General features: G+C 52.1%; 1 protein-coding gene and 1 long non-coding RNA gene across 5 annotated transcripts in view; one reads left to right on the top strand and one right to left on the bottom strand.

Annotated features, from left to right (window-relative positions):
* Window positions 1-6,312: 6,312 nt before the first annotated feature.
* The window catches only part of Lhpp (phospholysine phosphohistidine inorganic pyrophosphate phosphatase), a 95,836-nt gene continuing 82,390 nt past the window's right edge, over window positions 6,313-19,758 (top strand). For all 4 annotated transcript variants that reach the window (XM_005320754.5, XM_040273833.2, XM_021723373.3 and 1 more), the window contains exon 1: window positions 6,313-6,473. In XM_005320754.5, the coding sequence (XP_005320811.2) occupies window positions 6,349-6,473 (125 nt within the window). In that variant the 5' untranslated portion in view covers window positions 6,313-6,348. The remainder of the gene's footprint in view (window positions 6,474-19,758) is intronic.
* On the bottom strand, window positions 13,681-18,572 carry LOC144367583 (uncharacterized). Its single transcript, XR_013427126.1, has 2 exons — window positions 16,413-18,572; window positions 13,681-13,927 (listed from the first exon to the last, which is right to left on the bottom strand). It is a non-coding gene; the product is annotated as an uncharacterized LOC144367583 (long non-coding RNA).

Below are 19,758 nucleotides of genomic sequence, written 5' to 3'. Positions count from 1 at the left end.
GGAAGCAGGACAGAGCCATATATCACCCCCTTTCTATGTCCTTTTAAGTGATTTCCTGCAAGGTAGAAGTCAAAGCCCTCTGCTCCCTGAATCTGCATCTAGATTCCAGGCCTTCACTTCTCCCTGGCCTTCCTGCCTGCAGCCTTACTGTCCACACAGTCCGCTTGCTTTGCTTGAGTGTGTAGACCCCAGCCCTCGGAAGGCCAGACTATGACCTAAAGGAGTGAAGCCAAGTGGGCAAGGACCCTAACAGACTAGGGGGTGCTGCTTGCTACCCAACTGGTAGACAGTGACCTTGGAGGTCTGCTAGTCAGCACTACCAGATCTTCATACAGGCCAGAAAAAAATGGAAGTCTGGATTGTTATGTGATATCTGCAAAGTTTTAAACACTGGCAATGAATTCAAAATGTTTGAAAATAGGCTTTCAGAAACAGGTCTGGACCTTGGCTGTCACACGCCAGATGAGTTCAGCCCATCCACTGTTCATGGCATTTCAATGGCTACTGTGGTCCCCGGGATGCAGACTACATGCTTCAGCATGGCCCGCAAGGTTCTTCAAGATCTGACCCACTGCCTGCACAGCCCTGGTCCCTGGACGGGCCACACCCCTGTGACCATGCCTCAGTCCCCGGCCCATGCATGCCATCTTCTCAAAAGCTCTGCCTTAATGTATGTGCCACAGCGTGTGGAGGCACCTGACCCATTGGTGGTCTATTCCTGGGCTGCCTAATGACCAGACTGGTGTGGTCCGCTCAACCAGAAGAGCTGGACCAGCCAGATGCCTCTCCCAGGAGTCTGGATTAGGGCCCCAGGGCATGTTCCCTGCCACTGGTGGATGCTTGAGCTCAATGGGTAGGGAAGATGGAGGTGGGGGGCTGCTGAGAAGCCACCTGAGCATAGGAGTTAGGAAGGAGGGAGACTCAGCAGCAGCGGGGAGAATAGAACAGGTACATAGAGCAGAGTGGAGAAGCCCAAGAGACACGTGGGTGACTCTGAGTGCCTCCTTGGGTCTCTTTGTCCTGAAGCTGTCTGTTCCGCTGCTTTTGGTGTCATGATTTGGATCTTTAATGTCCCCCCCCACAAAAAATTCATGTGTTCTGCAACTGAGGAATGTACAGACATGAGATGATCAGATAATGGGAGCCAAAACCTTACCCACAGATCGATTCATTGGGTGGATTAATCATTTGAGTGGACTCCTGGTTGTCACTGTAGGCAGGCGGGTGTGGCTGAAGGAAGGAGGCCATTGGGGAGTTCCTTGGACTCTATCTTGTCCCTGCTTCCTCTCCCGCCCTGCTGCCTGCTACCATGTTGAGCAGCTTTCCTCCACCAGGCCCTCCTCCACGGTGTTCTGCCACACCTCAGGTCTAGAGCAAAGGAGTCAACCCACCATGGATGGAGACCCCTGAAACTGTGAGCTCCAAGTAAATAAACTTTCCCTCCTCAACGTTGTTCTTGTCAGTGGTCACAGTGACAAAAAAAGTGCATAACACATCCCAGGGTCCCTGTGAGCCTCCCTGCATCCCTAACACTCCTCTCCACCTGTTTGTGAGCCACCCCAGAGAGCTCCAGTCCTCACAAGTAGAAGAGCCCTAGGGAGCGCTTGCTCCCACACCTATGTCACGTGCCACCAAGCACAGTCAGCCCAGACCTACCTGGGAAACTTCTTTTCATTTTCAACTTTCTTCTGTCAAGTGTTACTCCTTCTGTGAGGCCTTCCCTGCCCTCCTCCCCAATTCTGTTAGAATTAAAGCAGCCAGAGTCAAAGAACCCTGCCAGGCCCAGCTTTATCACACTGATAGGACACAGACTTCCTGGTTCTCAGACCATCGTAAAGTAAGAGGTCACAGATCATTTGTCTTTGTACCCACAGACACCCTGGCGTTTAGCAGAGTAGGTTGAAGAGTGGAAGAGAATAAACGGTGGCCCTGTAACATACACCCAGAACTTCACAGTTTGATTAAGATGGATTGGAAACCCATACCTTAAGAGGGAGTACAGGCTCATGATAAAGGTAGGACTGAGAAATGTTTAGGTATGGCTGTGGGTTCATAATGGGTCCGACTTGGGGGAAATGTCGTGCCTCTGAGGAGCACCTGGTGTTTATAAATGGGTCATCCATGCTGGGCAGCCATGATCTTTGCAAAAGAAAAACACAGGAGAAGGACCATGAATTTCTGATACTCTTGTAGAAATATGTAGTAGTATCTGTTCTCCAAAGAAGACCCCCTGAGTAAGCCACACTGCTCCGTGTGAACACCCTGTGTAGTTCATGTCCATGATGAATCTGGCCTGCCCCTCAGTACCCAGTAAAACGTGGCTCATGTGACTCTCTGACTTCTCAGGCAAGGTCACAAGAAGCCTGAAGCCTCCATCTTGTTCCCTGGTACCATGGCTCTTCAGACATTTCCTCTTAGACTCTGGCTATTATGCTGTGAGATACTCAAGACATGCTAGAGGCCATGTGTAGGACTCCCAGGGCCGTCCCCAACCTCCCAAATTCAAGCCTGTGTTCTCAATCTCCAGGTGACTGATTGAGAAGCACTTTTCAATGGTTTTCCAAATTTCCCCCCTGCCTAGCCCATCTCAGTAAGACAGGAGACCTTTGGCCCACATGGACCTCTCCTGGCTTGGCTTCACTTTCCAGGGCCCCTGTGGGTGGTAGGCACCAGTTCCTTCTGCCCAAACATGATTGCGTCCTTCTCACTCTTGATACAGTGCCCTGTAACACTATGGTGGGGGGCTTCCCCTGCCATTCCATGTGGCCATGATGGGACTGTATAAAGGTGCCCTAGCTCCAGCCCTGATGAGGCATAGGAGTCGGGCTGGATCCTAGCAATACCACTTTCCTCTTGACACAGTCACAGGGAATAGAGGCACCGACCTAAGGAAGCCACTTAAAGTGCGTTCTGGAACTGTCAGACCAACTTGAGGAGAAAGTTCTTCTCCAGGTGGTTTACCTGGGACTCGGCTACCCCAGAGCTGGTAACCAGCCATGTCTGAAACCTTCAATTGCTAGACTATCCTATTTTATGAGACAAAATATTCCTTTTAAATTTAAGCCATGTGGCGTTTGGTTTCTGTCACTGACAACTAAAGTGTTGACTAATAAAAATGAATATAAAAGGGCTAAACATACCTTGACTACAGCATAGAGAACTGATGGATTCATGTTTGAGCTGAAATTCAGATGTGATCTGTAGAGTTGTCATTGCAAATGCAATAGGCCCAAAGCTCTGTTGGTGAAGTGTGCACCCTGCACATTATAGTGTAAATGTGCTATTTGATGAGCTCTGGCACCAAAGATGCAACGAAGAATCCATCAGATTAGGATTCTGTGTGCAGTTTTATTTTCCTTCTTCTGGACCTTCCTGCCTGAAAACTAGAAGTGATGCCAGGGGGTACAGCAGGCATCTTCAGGCCTCAAAATCTTATGTAAGTGTGATGGTGCCGAGAGATGGAAGCAGCCTACTGCCTGCTGGTCCCAGGAGCTAAGGAACCCCTCAGGGTTGCCTTCCTCCTAGATTTATGACACGTGAGGAAAAAATCGTATTTGGCTGAGCTACCAGAATTGGGTTTTGGTCATGTATAACCAAATGTGACCCTACCTTGGAGAAGACCCATTGCCCATTACATCTATAGAAATGTCTTGGATTTCTGGATCAGGTCTCAGCTCAACTGTTGCACACTTAGACACTTGCCACCTTGGACCAATGTATCATTTTTCAGGTGAGGGAAATGGGGTTTTATATTTATTCCCTATCATTGCTGTAACAAATACACCAATTTAGTGGCTCCAAATGACAGATTTATTATCTTAAAGTCCTGGAGGCCAGAAGTTCTAAAATCAAGGTGCAAGAAGGGTCACATTTCTTTCTAGAAGTTGTGGGGAGAAGCCATTTCTTTGCCTTCCCCAGCTTCTGGAGGTCACCTGTCTTTCCTGGCTCATGGTCCTTCTTAATCAATGCTAGAATTTTCAAATCTCTCTCTCGACTCTGCTTCTGTTGACACATCTCCTCTGACTCTCCCTTGCCTCCCTCCTTCCATAAAAAGGACTCCTGTGATTATGTTGGGCCCACTTGGATCATTTGCCCACTAGCTCTCACACATAATCACATCTGCAAAGTCCCTTCTTGTCATGTTAAGAGAACACACTTACTGGTTCTGGGGACTAGGATGTGGATATCTCAAGGGGACACTATTCTGTCTACCACTGTCCTAGAGATGGAAAGTGAGTTACCCAAGGTCACACAGAACTTGTTGAAAAGAGAAATTCGTATAGGCTCACACTACTGCCAGAAGCACCCCTTAAATGTCCATTTCAGGCTGCCCATGTGCTCAAAAGCCACTGCTGCCCTCCCTATCCTGCAGAGACTACCTTCTTGGCTGAATCTGTACACTCCTTGGCACACAGCACACACTGGATCAGCAGTCTTCTGCTCAATCTTGACTTCTGAAGGTAAAGATCAAATGTTGACCATTTTGCACGCCTGGAGTCCACTGCCCAGAGCAGAGGCTCAACATGCGTATGTTTCCTGATGTTTATGGCAGATTCTTCAGACTGACTCAGCTCCTATCCTGCAGTCTGCAAGACTAAAAACTGCATTTCCCAGATTCTCTGGCTGGTTGGACTAGATTCCATTAAACCAGACACAGTGAAAGTGAGGTGGTGGCCACAGGAGGAAAGAATCTTCTGAGGGGAAATGTTGGATGTGTTTGGCTTTTCTGCCACAGTTGTGCTGGGGGCTGTACCATTAAGTTCCTGGCATCTTAGAAGCCAAGGAGTGGGGCAGTGCCATTAGGCATTTGTCATAGATGCATGGCTTCTGGCCATTTAGTACTTGAACTTGGTTCTCCAACCCCTCTGGAAATCTTCATGCTCTTTCACACCCTGCATAAACCCCTCGAGCTGGAGCAGTTTCTACTGTCTGCAACTAAGGACCTTTACATACTGTATATTACTACTCTCTGGCATTGTAAATCTCCTAAGGATAGGAACTACGTTTTATATTTCTCTGGCAAACAGCTTCAAGTAGCTTCTCCAAGAAGATTATCAACAGAATATGCACAATTCACTGGACTGTGTTAAAATTTTGACATTTTGATGAATTCTTTATATATATATATAATTTTCATTTGATGAATTCTTTATATATATATATAATTTTCTAGTTGTAGATGGACACAATTATATTTATTTTTATGTGGTGCTGAGGGTCGAACCCAGGGCCTCCCACGTTGTGCTAGGCGAGCAATCTACCGCTGAGCTACAACCCCAGCCCCATTTTGATGAATTCTTCATTCTTCCTATGAAACAAGAGCCTGAAATGAAGTGATAGAATAATATAGTCCCTATCCCTTTAAACCTCAAAGCTAAATCATACCAGAAGTCAGATTTTCTCTCTTTAATTTAATCGATTACTTCAAAAGGGCTTCCAAAGAAGCCATCCCTTTTATTTATTTTTGGTACTGGGGATTTAAAGGAGGGACACTTTGCCACTGAGCTACATCACCAGCCTTTTTTTACTTTTTTATTTTGTGACACAGCCTTGCTAAGTTGCTGAGGCTGGCGGGGTGAAACCTTCCCTTTTATATCAGTGTTTACTTGTTGAAAAATAAGGTAATAGTAAATGTAATTTTTAATTCGTCCCGAAACTCATTGACCTAACACATTGGGATACTGCCATTTTCTTCCGTGTCCTATTCCTGTAATGCTCATTTTTGCAGGACTGTTGTCTACGTACTATATTGTGTTTTACTTTTCCCTATATATTAGCACATGAGTATTTTCCATGGTCGATACCTGTCTCCATTTCTGATAACATCATATTTCTTTCAGTACCTATCTTATCCATTTTTGAACAATCCCTATTCTTAAACATTTAATTTTCTTCCAGCTTGTCCTTACACCGCAATCATGGCTTTTGGACTCATTTCCAGAGCACAGGTTCCCAGGCACAGGACTGTCCATCAACAGGTGCGCCACTGGCTGCCGGTAGGGCTGTCACTCTGCCCCGGAAGGATGAGAACACCAGCGAGCGGCGGGTACAGCCAGTTTTCTTTCACTTTCCTTCTTTTCACAGGTACCTTCACATCGACTCAGTCTGCCGTGCCCGTAGTTTTAGGGAGGTTAACTTTCCGAGGGACTTGCTCCCGCTGGATCTGCTCAGAGTCAGGGACAGACCTGCTCCCGGGAGCGCGGGAGGCGCGCCCGCGCCACCAGCCCCGCCCGCTCGGGCCCGTGCCCGCCCCGGACTACAAGTCCCAGGCGCCCTTGCGCGGAGGGCGGGGCCGGGCTCTGCGGCCGGTTGGGACGGGGGGTGGGGTCCGGGCGCACTCGGGGTGCAATGGCCGCGTGGGGTGATCGGCTGGCTGGTGTGCGCGGGGTGCTGCTCGACATCTCGGGGGTGCTGTACGACAGCGGCGAGGGCGGCGGCGTCCCGATCGCCGGCTCGGTGGAGGCGGTGGCGAGGTGAGTGGGCCGGTGTCTGGCAGGCGGGTACCCGCCCTGCGCTCCGTGGGCGCTGGAGACCCCCAGCGGGGGCGGGGCTGCCTCCTGGCCCCGCCCCGCCCTGGCCCCGCCCCGCGCTGTGCCTGGCAAGTTAGAGCTGCGCTGTCCAACCCTGCAAGTGGCTGCCCAGCGGGTTAGACTGAGGCTAGTCTGCACTGAGATGTGATATGAGTGTAAAATACAGTACTTTCTGGGTTTCCAAGGTTTAGAGAAATGTAGAGTAGCTCATTAGTATTGTTTTATGGTGATTACGTGTTGGAATGACAGTAATATGACTATGTTAGCATAAGCGTGTGCAATGAATTCCACCCGTTTCTCTTGACGTTTTACTAGAAAAGTTTACATATTCGTCTAACCATGCAATTGTGTCGGGCCAAATGGTTTACAGGAGAGGAGGAGGGGGCCATTTGGCCCATCCAGCCTTGCCCGTAGAGGGCACTGCCAGTACCATGGTTGGCACTACCCAGCCTGGGCTTTATAGTTTCCCATGGTGCCCCTGGACAGCACTGCTGTGGTGTTAATGGGCGGTTGGGAAGGGCACTTTGCCCAGAACTTAGCCTTCCAGAGTCACTTAGCTAGGACACCCTGACTTGGTGGCTTGATCCCACTGGGACTCAGTTTACCACCCTGTAGATGGCAGTAAAGTGAACCTCTTGGTTGTTCTCAGAGACCTCACCCTATCCATCTGTATGTGTGGGAGCTGCGGAGATAACAAGGGCCCAAACTGTGCTGCCCAGTGAGGTGGACGGTGTTTGGGTACTGGGAATGGGGGAGAGGGAGTGCATGTAAGGGCAGCTCAGACCTAGGAGACACCGGCCACAGGGTAGGCTCTGTGTGGTTGGAAGTCCAGGGGGAGGTGCTTTCCTGGCTTCCGCTTTATTCTCCCGAACCCAGAGCTTCAGACTAGCTCTGTCACAGGCGAGAGCATTGTGAGGGTGGGGACTGTAGAAATGGAGCAGAGGGCAAGGGCTGTGTTTTAGAGTGAGGAGGCCTCGTGTGGGGGAGCAGGAGGCCAGAGCCTCAGTGCTGGGACTGAGGCAGCCGGGGCTCAGGGTCATCAGTGTCTGCATACAGCTCAGTAGACTCCGTCTCCACAGATTGGTGTAAGTGATGTGAAGAGGGGGACCTGGGAGAGTACAACAGGGGAAGGTGGCTGTGCTAGACAGGAGGCCAGGATGTCTCTGTGGAGAGGTTTTGAGCTGAACCCGAGGGACAAGATGGGGACCGAGGATGTGCCACGTGGGCAGAAGCAGCAGCAGCTGCGAGGCCTGAGGCAGAGAGCATGGCGGGCTCAAGGAGTGGCAGGGGCTTGAGGCTGGGAAGCATGTCATGCTGCATCCTGAGGGTCGTTTTATGCAGACTAACATGATCCAATTTATGTTTGAAAGAAATTTAAATGTAAAAGGTGAAAGCATATATGTGCAATGAAAACAGGGAGTGAAAGGAGCCTTTATTTCTGTGCCTCAAATCTACAACAAAAAATCAGCAGCCCAATAGAAACATAGCCAGAGGACATAACAGCTCCCAAGAGAGGAAGCACAGGTTGCTCTGCAAACCTATGAAGGATGCTTAGCCTACTCAGAGAAATGCAAATTAAAATGACACCAAGATGCCATTTTTTTTAATCAACTTGACAAAATTGTCAAAAATCAAGAAGTTTGAGAATGAGTTCTTCCACCATGTGGCCAGAGCACTGGTTTCATTAATGAGGTTCTTGGCATAAAAGTTAGCTAGCAGAGATGGAAATAAACACACAGACTCTGTTACCTTTTTCTATGACCAGGTCTGAGACAGCCCCCCTCTCTGGCTCCCACCTCGAACCACCAGTAGGGCAGCAAGGATTACTCAGGGCTAGCAGGAGAGAGAGAGAGCGAGCACGCCAGGGAGTAGCCTTTTATTGGGGAACAAGAAATTCAGGGGAGAATTCCATCCAATGAAGGTTGAGGGGGGCCGCACTCCAATCTCAGGGTCACTGATTGGCCCCCGGGGTCCGTGGTCAGTCACACCTCCACACGGACGGGTTCTCTCATCAGGAGAGGGCCGGGAAAGCTCCAACACAGCCAGAACGCCCCAACACAGCCAGAACGCCTCACACCCAAACCGGGAGTCGCCCAGTCACGTGTGAGAATGGCTCTGCACAAGTTCTCTTGGTGAGAGTTTGTGGAGACAGACCCTGCCATCCTGTGCTACTGGAAGGTCCGTTTGGCACATCAGTCCACTCCTGGGGTTTGCCCTGCCTCACACGAGAAGTGACAAGGACAAGGTCATTTGTAGCAGTGCCTTTTGAAATAGCAAGAGTGAATTCTCTTCAAATGTGTCAGCTGCAGAGCCTCGCCTCCCATCTGCACGTGGAACACTAGCAGCCTAAGGAGTGGGCTCCCCTCCCTGTAGCCACCTTTGGTAAAGACAGCAGGCTGCACAGTCACCCACCTTTGGGTGTAAAAGGCAGAGATGCAATAATGTATTCCTACTGCCATGTTGGCAAAAAGACTCTGCAAGTGTCACTGGAAGGAGTCCCAAAGAGTTCACAGAGAATGGGGGATCTCGACTCAGGACAAGTGCAGTCCTTGACATGAAGGAAAAGAATTTCAGCATGTGTCGCAGGCACAGAGATTTATTTACGAAAGCAAGGAATGCAAATTCAGGGGAGAATGTAAGCCACCTTGAGTGGGAGATGCACTTGGGGGGACCCAGCTCCTGTTTTAAAGGAAGCTTGGTGAGGGGTGGGTACAGGAAGGTATGACTTCAGTCTGGTGGTCATGAGATGACTTATGATGACTTATGTGGTCTGGTCATTTTTGGGATCCTTAGACTGCGTGTGGTCTCATTATCTGATCAATGGACTACTCTGGAAACTTCCCTTAAATTGTTGGTTTCTTAAAATACCATTATCTCCCTTTGTTTAATCTGTTTATTGGTAGATAATAGAATTTACAATAATTCCAAGATTTATAGATTTCCCAGAACTTTAGGAGTGACAGGCCTGGGGGAGAGTGGCTTGGGGAGTGACAGGCCTGGAAAGTTGTATGGAGCCTCAGATTAAAATAACATCTCCTTGTTCTTGTTTATGTTTCCTTTCGATCTTTTTCTTATTTCTTCTGCCTCAGAAGGACACATGCCACTCCAAGTGTGATGAAGAGCTGGGGGGACAAGCCAGGAGGATTGGTCGCTGGGAGGGAGGATGGGAGAAAGTTCATTGTAGACTTTGTATAGCATATTTGTAACCTGTTAAGTGCCATTGTCCTGGTATCAGACCTGAAAACTTAGATTGAGCAACAAATAAGCCACTTGTAACTTTTGAAATAAATACTGTGTTTTTGGAGTAGTAAGTGAATTATTAGAGTGTTTAAAAATACACATGTGAAATATATAAAGTATATATAAACTTTAGATTATGATTTCTGCCTAATTTAATGCCTCTGCGTCAATTTTATTGAAATATCCCAGAATTGAAAACTTGGGACTTACTGGATTAAAGGGTTTTTTAAAAAATGAAACAAATGTATTTCCCATTCAAAGCATTAAATTAAAACTATAAATAACTCTCCCTGACTGCAGTGTGGAGAATGGAGTGGCAGGAGGCAGGTGGCCAGGGGCTAGGGAGCAACCAGGGTGACCAGTTCAGAGACAGTTCAGTTCAGGTGGCCCAGGAGAGCTGATGAGGCTCAGCTGAGAGAGGAGGCAGTCACATGGGGAAGGACATGATTAAAGTAGGACCCATGGACCTGCTGACACACTGGCTGTTATGGGGCCAGGGAGAACATGAAATAGAGGGTGCCTTCCTCATCTGTCTTGAGCACATGGCAACACAGCAGGGTGGTAGGAGAGTGCATGGGCAGGTGCCCTGGAGGCACAGGTCCCCAGTGCTCAGGCCATTGTGGTAGACCCCACAATAGTGCAACATTTAAATATCGTTTTCTATGTTATTGATAAAAACTCCTGTTATATATACTTTTAATTCTTTTAAAATCAGGGCCATTTAAAACAAGTTTTTATTAAGGTGACTATACTATTGAAAAGAACTTGTGCACTTCAGAGGCCCCCGTGTCTCTGCCCCTGGGAGACCCTCTGCTGATTCCTAGTTCTGTAGACTGGTTTGCCTGGCATGAGCAGTACTTAGATTAACTCATGTGTTTTGTTTCTTTCACTGGTGTTGTTTAGAGATTTGCCCCATATTTATGGCATGTGGTTGTAGATGGTTCGTTCTCATTACTGTGTGATGACCACAATTTATTATTCTATTAAAGAGGATTTATATATATATATATATATATATATATATATATATATATATATATATATATAACCATTTGGGGTTATTATGAGTCGTGCTGCGAGGAACATTCTAGAATGTGTCTTTTTGGTGAGCACACGGATGCATCCATGCAGCATGCAGAGGTGGGAGTGGAAAGGCTGGGCCACAGCCAGGCTCAGCTTTGGAAGATGCTGCCTGAGGGTTCTCCATAGAGGTGCAGTTTGTATGACAGCTGTGATGTAATAATAGTCCTATAAAATACACCAAAGCCAGCTGTATGGCTGATAAAGCTGAAAAGTCCCTTGCTGAAAGTTTATGAGACTGTTTCTGGTGAGACGACATCGTTTGTTCCATCTGGGAGGTTTATCATGTGCTGTCCAGGGCCCCCGAGAACTGCCTGCCTGGTTTCCCTGCAGCTCCCTGGCTCCCCTGCCTCAGGACCGTGTCTCCACACCCCACCTTGGCCCAGTGGAGCCTTCTCAGGTGACCTTTGGGGTTCTCACTGGTTCTCAGTCACACAGACTTCTTGGTGAGGTTGTCACTGCTGGCCCTGAGCAGCTTGTCCCATAGACCCTGACCCCACACTGTGGTGCTCTTCTGCTCCTCGATTGGCTTGTCAGGACAAGGTTCCCACCCAGGCCGGGTCTCCAGGGCTGTCCCTTCCTGCTCAGGCCCTCTCTGCTTGCCTGGTGCTTAAAGCGCACCCGGGCCCGGAGCCAGGAGGCCCTCGGTCAACTGGGTCTGCCCTTGGAGCTTTCTGGGGGTTTCCTCCCTGCGGCTGAGACAACAGGGAGCTCCTTTAGGGTCAGGCCCCGCTCACCAAGGGGCACAGCTGCCAGGATCCAGCTGTCCTATGTGGCTTCTTTGTGCCCTTCCTCTGTGTCCTCCTTGAAATGCGCGGCTCCCTTTGAAGTCCCTTAGGGGCTCAGAGGAAGTTCCTGGGGCAAGACCAACTGCCACACGGGGATAAGTGTGGTGGGGGAGGGACAGGTCTGGGGAGCACATGCCTCCACCTCCATGGCAGACCCCCAGCATGTCCTTATGCTGTGAGTCTAGGAGGCAGTAACTCGCTGTCCCCACTTCTTCTCCTGCACTTTCTGTAGTGACAGGTACCCTCAGAGTTTCTGAAAGATTCCCACTTTTTGGGGGACAGAAAGCACACGGAGAGTGCAAACTCAGCTTTCGAAATAAGATGGAAGCTCCCCTTTCCAAGGCGTGGGCTGAGGCTCACAGATTCAAAAAGGGGCTGGATGACTTTAAAGATTCCCCCATTCATTCATTGGTTTGGCTACTCAGACACCTTACGCCAAGTGACCACTTTCACTCTTCCAAGAACACCCTCTGGGCGCTGGGCATTTTGGTGGTGAACAAGGTGGCTGGACACCTAGGCCCTGGTCGAGGCAACGTGGCCGAGCAGGGAGATCAGCAGTGAAGGGCATGTGCCCAGAGAGGATGGTGTGTCAGCTGGAGAGACCTTGAGCCAGCCACAGCCCAATCTCGCAGATCCCGCGAGGTGTGAGCTGGGATAGGAGATGTCCAGGATCTAAGAGCTGTCCAGAGGGAGGAACAGGAGGCCCAGGCCTCCCTAGTCCTCCCTGGCAGCGTGGCTCTGGGTCCCCAGGCTGCCTGCTCCTTTCTGGAGCTGCTCTAGGACTGGTGGGCGGGTCTGGACATCTGTACCTGGCCTGGGTTCCCGCAGGCCTTTATTAAAGCCCATTCTTGGGCGGAGTGGGCTCCCCGAGGGGAGCCATTCAGAGGCAGGGCACAGCACAGCGGGGACTGCAGCACAAAGGCACACACTGCTGGCCCTGGATGATGGCCCCCGAGACATCTGCATGTGAAAGGCAGTGGACATTTACTGCATCCTGTCCCAGGCCACTAAAGCACATCTGCCAGGCGGCCCAAGCCAGCGGAAGGAAGCAGGGTCAACCTCAGCCAGGACAGCCTCATAAAGCAATTCCTACCCCCACCATCCCACAGCCCTCTGCCCAGCCTTGCAGGTGGTGCCTCTCAATCCCCAGTGTGACCAGAAGCCTTGGGGACCCTGTTAAAATGCAGGTGCTCCCAGCAGGTTGTAGAGCAGTGATGGACCAGGGCCAGGGACCTTGGTCTGAATCAAGCCTCTCTTAACTTCTAGGACCACCTGGTTAATGCTCTGCTGCCCTGGCACTATCTGGCCTTGGGAACACAGGTCCTTGGCAGTAACAGTAATAACAGGGACGGTGGCCACTGGCTGGAGCTTCCACTGCAGGCCCGCATCTCAGCCTGCCTGGGGGACAGCACCATCCAGGGCCCTGGAGGTGTGGCCCGGACTTGCCTCAACCAGCAGGAGCTTTCCTGGAGCAGCCTGGACCTTGGACAGGGGTGTTTACCAAGACTGTGCTGTCACTTTCGGTGCCCTTTGCTGTTAGGGGGTGGCTACGTTGTCTTCAGAGATGGGGGTGGTGGCCTGGGCCAGCAGGTGTGCTCCTCATCCTGGGCTCCCTGTGTTCTGTTTCGTAATGTCAACATTGAGGTTTCACAAGCTAAGTCTTGTAAATGCTCCCAGGAGCCCATGAATACAGAGAAAAGTCCAAGTCCTCCCTCCCTGGCCCCAGCACTATCACTGCCCTAGGGTGACATAGCGGCTCCCTCTAGCCCTTCTCCATTGTGTTCCCTGAAAGCACAGAAGATTTTGAGACTCTGTCCCCCATCCTCCAATCATATGTAGCCCCCTGAGCAGCTGCCATCACCCGGCTCTGCCCCACCCTCCCCTCCCTGCTCAAGGAAAGTGCAAGGTTCATGGGTCCCCAGAGGCTGGAGACCCCGTGAAGTCTCCCCAAGCCAGGGACTCTGAGCTCTATTAGCCTCAGAGCATTTATCCACCAAGTGAAATTTGGAGAACTCCAAAATTAAATGAAAAAAACAAGAAACAGTGTTTGAATAGAGTATATTTTTTTAGTTCAAATCTATGTTTATTATGAGGTCAGTCAGTGAAAAGCATGAAAGTGTTTTAAAGAACGACAGTTCGGAGGTCCAGGGAGGTCCAGGGAGCTCGCTCACAGCACAGTTGGTGGCGGGGGATGCTCAGCGGGATTGTGGCATCCTCCGCAGCTGTGAGAAGGAACAGGGTAGCTCCATTTGGGATCCGTATGAGTTCATAACATGAAAGTTGCATATACTAAATGAAAAGATATAGAACAATGTAATGTGCATAAACACCAATTTATACAATTTTGTTGTTACTTATGTTTGCTGGTGTAGACGTGCCGGACGCTTCCCGTGTGTGTCTTTTTGCAATACAGTTCTCGTGACAACCGTATCTGAAGCCACTATAACTGCCTTGTTGTATTGATGAGGAGCCTGAGGTTGGAGAGGGTTAGGTGACAAGTGGCAGGCCATGAAGGGAGGAGGTGTGGACACTCCTTGCCTTTGCAGTGCCTGGCCCTGGCACTCAGGGACAACTGGCTGTGGCTGGGTTTGCAGGGCTTGCAAGTCTGGGGAGTCCCCTCAAGTGTCCCTGCCTGCTCCGAGGTTCCTGTGTCTCTCTGGGCCTCAGTCCCTCGCTCCCTGAAGCGAGCTGCTCAGGTGAGATGCTCGCCTCCCCTGGCTTGCAGATTCCTGTGCACTTGATTCTAAATGGTGTTTTCTAATCACTGTGAATCCATGCTCTGACTTTGGCCTGACCCTGGGGTCCGAGCTCCGTGGCTGGGGCGCCATCAAGAGCCTGCTGGAGGGTGTTCTGCAGGCAGGGAAGCAGGCCCAGCCAGGCCGGTGTTGCGGGTGTTTCGTAAGGGAGCTGGCTGGGGGCCTGACTCTGCCTGCTTGACCTCATCAGTGTCCTGCTGAGGTCACTGGCTGGCTGGTGCACACGGAGAGACCCTGCTTCTGTGTCCCTGCTGCTCCTTTCTCGGTTCAGACTTTGGACTTTGATGACACCAGGGTGTGCACTGCTGCCCAGCAGTGCCTCGTGGAGTACCGGGAGGGCCCTGGCATGGAGGAGCTGGCTGGCGGCCTAGCAGGGGGCTGCCCTTCTAGGGGCCAGTGGAAGGAGGAGGAGGAGGAGGAAGGTGTTGCAGGCCCAGCCGAGTGCCTGGCCCTGGCCACCATCAGTGTCCTTTGCTGTTCAGGTGCTGATGGTGCTGCCAGCCAGCAAGAGACTCAGGGTGTCCCTCTGGGCCAGCCTTGGCTGTGTCTGCTTCGTGCAGCCCTGGGAGGCCGGGCAGTGCTTTTGCCCCATTTCAGTGCTGGCACACCAGGATCCCAAGAGTCTGGCCATGGGTGCACCTTTCTGTGGCTGCCCCTGACACAAGTGGAGGCCATGGAGGGAGGACCAGGCCCCTGCCCACACCACTGTGGCTGTCCCTGGGTCGTGCCAATAGCTGTCTTTTTCTACTGAGTCTGTTTACAGGCTCCCGTTTGACCTTCTGTTTTAAAATCCTGTGTTCTCAGACTCCACTTCTCCAGGTGTGTTTTCTGTGTCTGCTGCTGTCTGAAGGGCACTGAGCGAGGGTCTCAGAACCGCAGGGAGTGGCCCTGCTGAGGAAGCTCCTCTGGGGCTGCCCCTGCCTTAGTTCCACAGCGTTTCCCCTGAGGTGCTGGTAACGTCTCCGAGGACGCTGAGGCAGGTGCGTACCTCTGTGCCCTGCTCCCATTTCAGTGGCCCTCGGGAGCCTCCCTCACAGAGCAGGTGAGGTCTGAGGTGTGGCAGGAAGGTGGAAGGTGCTCGGGAAGTGGAAGCTTCCTCGTGTGAACTGCTTGGGTTCTAGGTGGGCCATCAGATCTGGAATTTGTGTCATCTAGATGCTTCTCCCAGTACCGCACCCAGCATGCCGGTCACAAAGTACCATGCCAGATGCATCTGGGCAGGATTCTAGAGGGCCTCCGGGCCACCTTGGGCAGGAGAAACGTGTGACTCCCTGCCAGTGTCAGACCCCGTGAACCCTTGAGCTTCGCTGTCCCAAACTCCAGCTTTGTGTTGTGGACCAGGCAGCCCTTCCCAGACCCTTAGTGGCACTGCTCCCCGTATGCAGGTCCTTGTGGCCCTTCTCAGCAGCTCCTTGCAGCCCAGAGGCCCTCTTGAGCTCAGTTAGCCTAGGTCCCCCAGGCCTGGTGCTGCCCTCCATAGTCCTGTCCCTCCCAGTTGCCCATGTTAGTAAAGCAAGGCCCTGGTCACTGAGGTCATGGGTAGCCATGTCCCAGGCTGCCCAGTGCTCCCTTACTCAGTGGTTCCTGTGGCACCTGTCCTGTGGCACCAGGCATGGTGGGTGCTGAACAGGACACTGCCCTGACCCTCCGGAGCCCAGAGCTGGTGGAAGTCGTGGGGACACCTACAGCCGAGGAGCTGGAGGTGGGTGGACTCTGTCGGGGCAAGGCGGGGTCAGAGTTCCTGGGGAAGATCTCATTCCAGGCCTTGAGGGAAAGCAGGATTTGACTCTGGGCCTCGGGTTGGAGGGAAGCGACAAATCCAGGGCAGGGTGGGGAGGAGGGGGCCCGGGGGAGGGCCTGGGTGGTTCTGTCCCTGGCAGCCTCCTCACCCCCACCCAGCCTCCCCTTTGCCCTCCAGGTAGAGCCCCTGGCTTCCGTCCTCGGCAAGCTGGAGAGGGCAGGCTGTTGAGCCGTCCCAAGGTCACTCAGGATGTCCAATAATTGTCCTAACACTTTACCTGCCACGGAACGATAATGAGAGGGTTTTCATTATTTTCGGGTGAGCGCTCCTGGCAGATGCCGACAGCCAGCAGATGTGTAAAGTCCGAGGTGATTTGTAAAGGACTGCCTCATCTGAAGCTCGGTAATTGCACCAGGCGACGTTGTCACTCAGAGGCGCGTCCTGGCCTGCTAGGATGAGGTAAAGGTCAGTTCAAAGATCCAGTTTGGACCAGAAAGTGGGGCGGTGCCCACCCCCAGGAGCCCCTGGGGTCAGTGCGCCAGGGCAGCAGCCAGGGCCTTGGAAGGGCCATCTGGGCAGCCAGGACCCTGCAGGAGGCTCCTTTTCTCCCAGGTTCTTGGCACTGGGGTTGGGGACAGTAGCCCGCCTGGAGCTGGCCTGCTGCAGCCGCAGTTCCTCTTTGCAGAGACTGCCCTTCCACTCTCTGGGAGCTGGGCCAGGCCTGGCCTTCCCTGCGGGGCTCCTTGTCTGTCGGCCTGCTCGGGCAGCCCGCTGGACCCCACTGTCCGCAAGGGTGGCTTCAACGTCACACGCTTGTTTCTCCACAGTTCTGGGGGCTGCAAGTCCCGGCCCAGGGAGTCAGCAGGGCTGCTTTCTGGCCAGGGCCTCCTGTGTCCCCAGGAGAGAGCAAGAGGAAGTGCACAGGGCTCTCAGGGGCCTCTCTCATGAGGACAGCGGTCCTGTCACATCAGGGCGCCACTCCTGATTCGGCGTCACCTGAACCACACCCTCGTCCTCCTAGGCACTGGCTCCCGACAGCCACATCGAGGGTCAGGGCTTCAGCACATGAATTTTGTGGGACACATTTAGTCCACAGCATAAGCCACTCAGGGCCTCACTTTGGTGCTGGACCCCAGTCACCCTGCCTGTCCCTCGTGCACACATGGGGGCAGCTGAGGCACTCTCTCCGGGCTTTAGGACACCTGCGGCAGAGCTGGGCCTGCAGGGTCCCTCCCAGGGCACTGGGCTTCCACCTGAGGGTCCTGGTGGTCTTGCCCTCCTGGGCAAGGGCCCATGCCTGCCACCACAGACCCTGGGGGCTCACGGCTTTGTCTCCACAGGCTGGGTGACCTGGGTCAGCTCGGCCCCAGCGCCTCTGTGTTTTCTTCTCTGGAGGGAGGGGTGGTTGTCCCCGCCCAGGCCCCTTTCCTCGCCGCATGGCTGCTTAGTGTGGGCGCCTGCAAGCCAGGTGCCTGGGCCTGGGCATGAGTGTGAGGGACAGCAAACCACCTCTGCCCCTGAGCCCCTGCAGGGTTGTGTTCATGTCACCGTCTTCACAATCATGGTGACTACTTTTATTAATTTTAGTAATTTAAAATAATGAAGAGTCCACCTAGGACTGGTCCCAGGTGGCCAGACAGAACCCATGGTGACACATCAGAAGAGGACATGGTGGCACAAATGGACAGGACTCTGGGGGAAGGCAGTGCTTACGTGTCTCCCCTGGATTCTTTAGGACAGATGCAACTCCAATAAAACTTGTGCTTTGATTTAGAAAGTGTGAATTTCAGACAAACTTACGCTGCTGTTTCCAAGGAGTCCTGGGCGTGAGGGTCCCAGAGTGAGTTGAGCTCCCTCCCAACCACATCTGAAGTTGTGTGTGGAGTGACAGATGTGAGGTGCTGCCATCTCACTGTCACACCGATTGCTCACTGTTCTGAGAAGGTCACATCATCATTCATTAGGAGTAATTGGTCCCCTGGGACCCCCTGCACTTCTTCCCTCAACTGCTCCATTAACTTGGGTGTGAATCACACATTCCAGGCGCCAATCAATGAAGATCTATCCACAGTGTACAAGGTGATGCTATTAGTTTCAATATATTAACTGCCTAATTTAAAAATAAAAAGCTAGCTTTATGAAGGGCAATTAACCACTGAGTGTAATTGATCATTCATAAACCCCTGATTAGGAAAGGCAAATAGTAAGAAAGGAACGAGTCACCTGAGCGGGGAAGACGGCGGGGTTGGCGTCTCCACTGTGCAGATTTCTGCCCAGCTTGCCCTGGCCGCCGGCTGAGAGGGTCTGGAGGTGCCCTGCAGCCGGCCTGCCTCTGTCGGGCCTCTCCTTACAGGAGAAGCCCGGAGGTGGGGGAGTGGAGGGCCTGCTGTGGGCTGGCCCTGGGCTAGCTGCAGAGAGCAGAGCGGTCCTTGTCCCAAGCCTGTGGAGCCTGTAGGTCATGGAGAAGGACAAAGAACAAGCAGATAAATTGGACGAGTGGAGACGTCGATGTGATACAGAAAAGGGCACGATGCTAGAGGTGGTGGGATGGGACAACAGGGGACACTGGGCCAAGGCCTGCCACTCTTGCCACTTGCTGTCACTGCCAACAGGGTTGTCTTTGGAGCCCCCCTCCCCTGTCTTCTCAGTGGTCCTCCACTCTGGCCTCCCTCCCTAGCACCCCTTCCTTCTGTGCCCCCCTGAGCGCTGGGGCACACTTGCCTGCCCGCGGCTGGCTCTCCTCCTCCCTCGGCCTGCAGGCCATCCTTGGCCTGGTCTTCCAGGACTCTCCTCCAAGTCCTCCCAGGGAACACGAGCTTTCTACCCCCGTAGAAAGGCTGGGGAGGGCTCTGGGAGCACCCATTTCCTGGTCCCCGTCCACGCGTCCTAGGATCCCTGTGGGATTAAAGAGAGAATCACCTGTATCCCCAGAGTCAAGAGAGGAACAGTAAGCCCTAGACCTGCCTGGGACCCAGCTTCCTCACTTGCCAGCCTCCCCCAGGGTTGAGTGGCTCTTGGGGTCTCGCTTGTCCACGGCCAGTTGATCTCAAGCCACATTTCCAAGAACTGGGTCCCATCCATGTGTGACCTCTGAACTCCTTTGACTGGAGCTACATCTGCAAAATCAGAACTTGAGCACATTCCTTCTCTAGATGTACATTTAACAAATTGTAATTATGCACTTAACACTGTATTAATATATACAGCTGGGAAGGCTCTGTGAGGAATCAAGAGTTTTTAGAGACCAGTGAGATGGACGTTTAGGGACCTGACTGAGATCAGGGCCAAGTGACCATTAGCAGATCCAGCTAATTTTTCTAGGGTTTTTGTTGCTGTTGTTGTTGTTTGTAGTACTAGGATTGAACCCAGGGCACCCTACCACTAAGTTTCATCCCAGCCCTTTTAATTTTTTAATTGAGATAGAGTCTAAGTTGCTGAGGTGCATCTCAAACTTGTGATCCTCCTGCTTCAGCCTCCCAAGTTGCAGGGATTGCGGGTGTGCCCCGCCACGCCCACTTTGCTAGGGTTTCTTAAAAAGTGCCTTTCTGAACTTGAGAATTGCAGCCCTGGGTCCTTCATGTGACTCTACACTGTGACTCTGGGCAGATGCCCGATATGACTTC

This window comes from Ictidomys tridecemlineatus, chromosome 1, assembly GCF_052094955.1.
Source record: "Ictidomys tridecemlineatus isolate mIctTri1 chromosome 1, mIctTri1.hap1, whole genome shotgun sequence".
Lineage (NCBI taxonomy): Eukaryota > Metazoa > Chordata > Mammalia > Rodentia > Sciuridae > Ictidomys > Ictidomys tridecemlineatus.
This window is presented reverse-complemented; position numbering and strand designations above follow the sequence as displayed.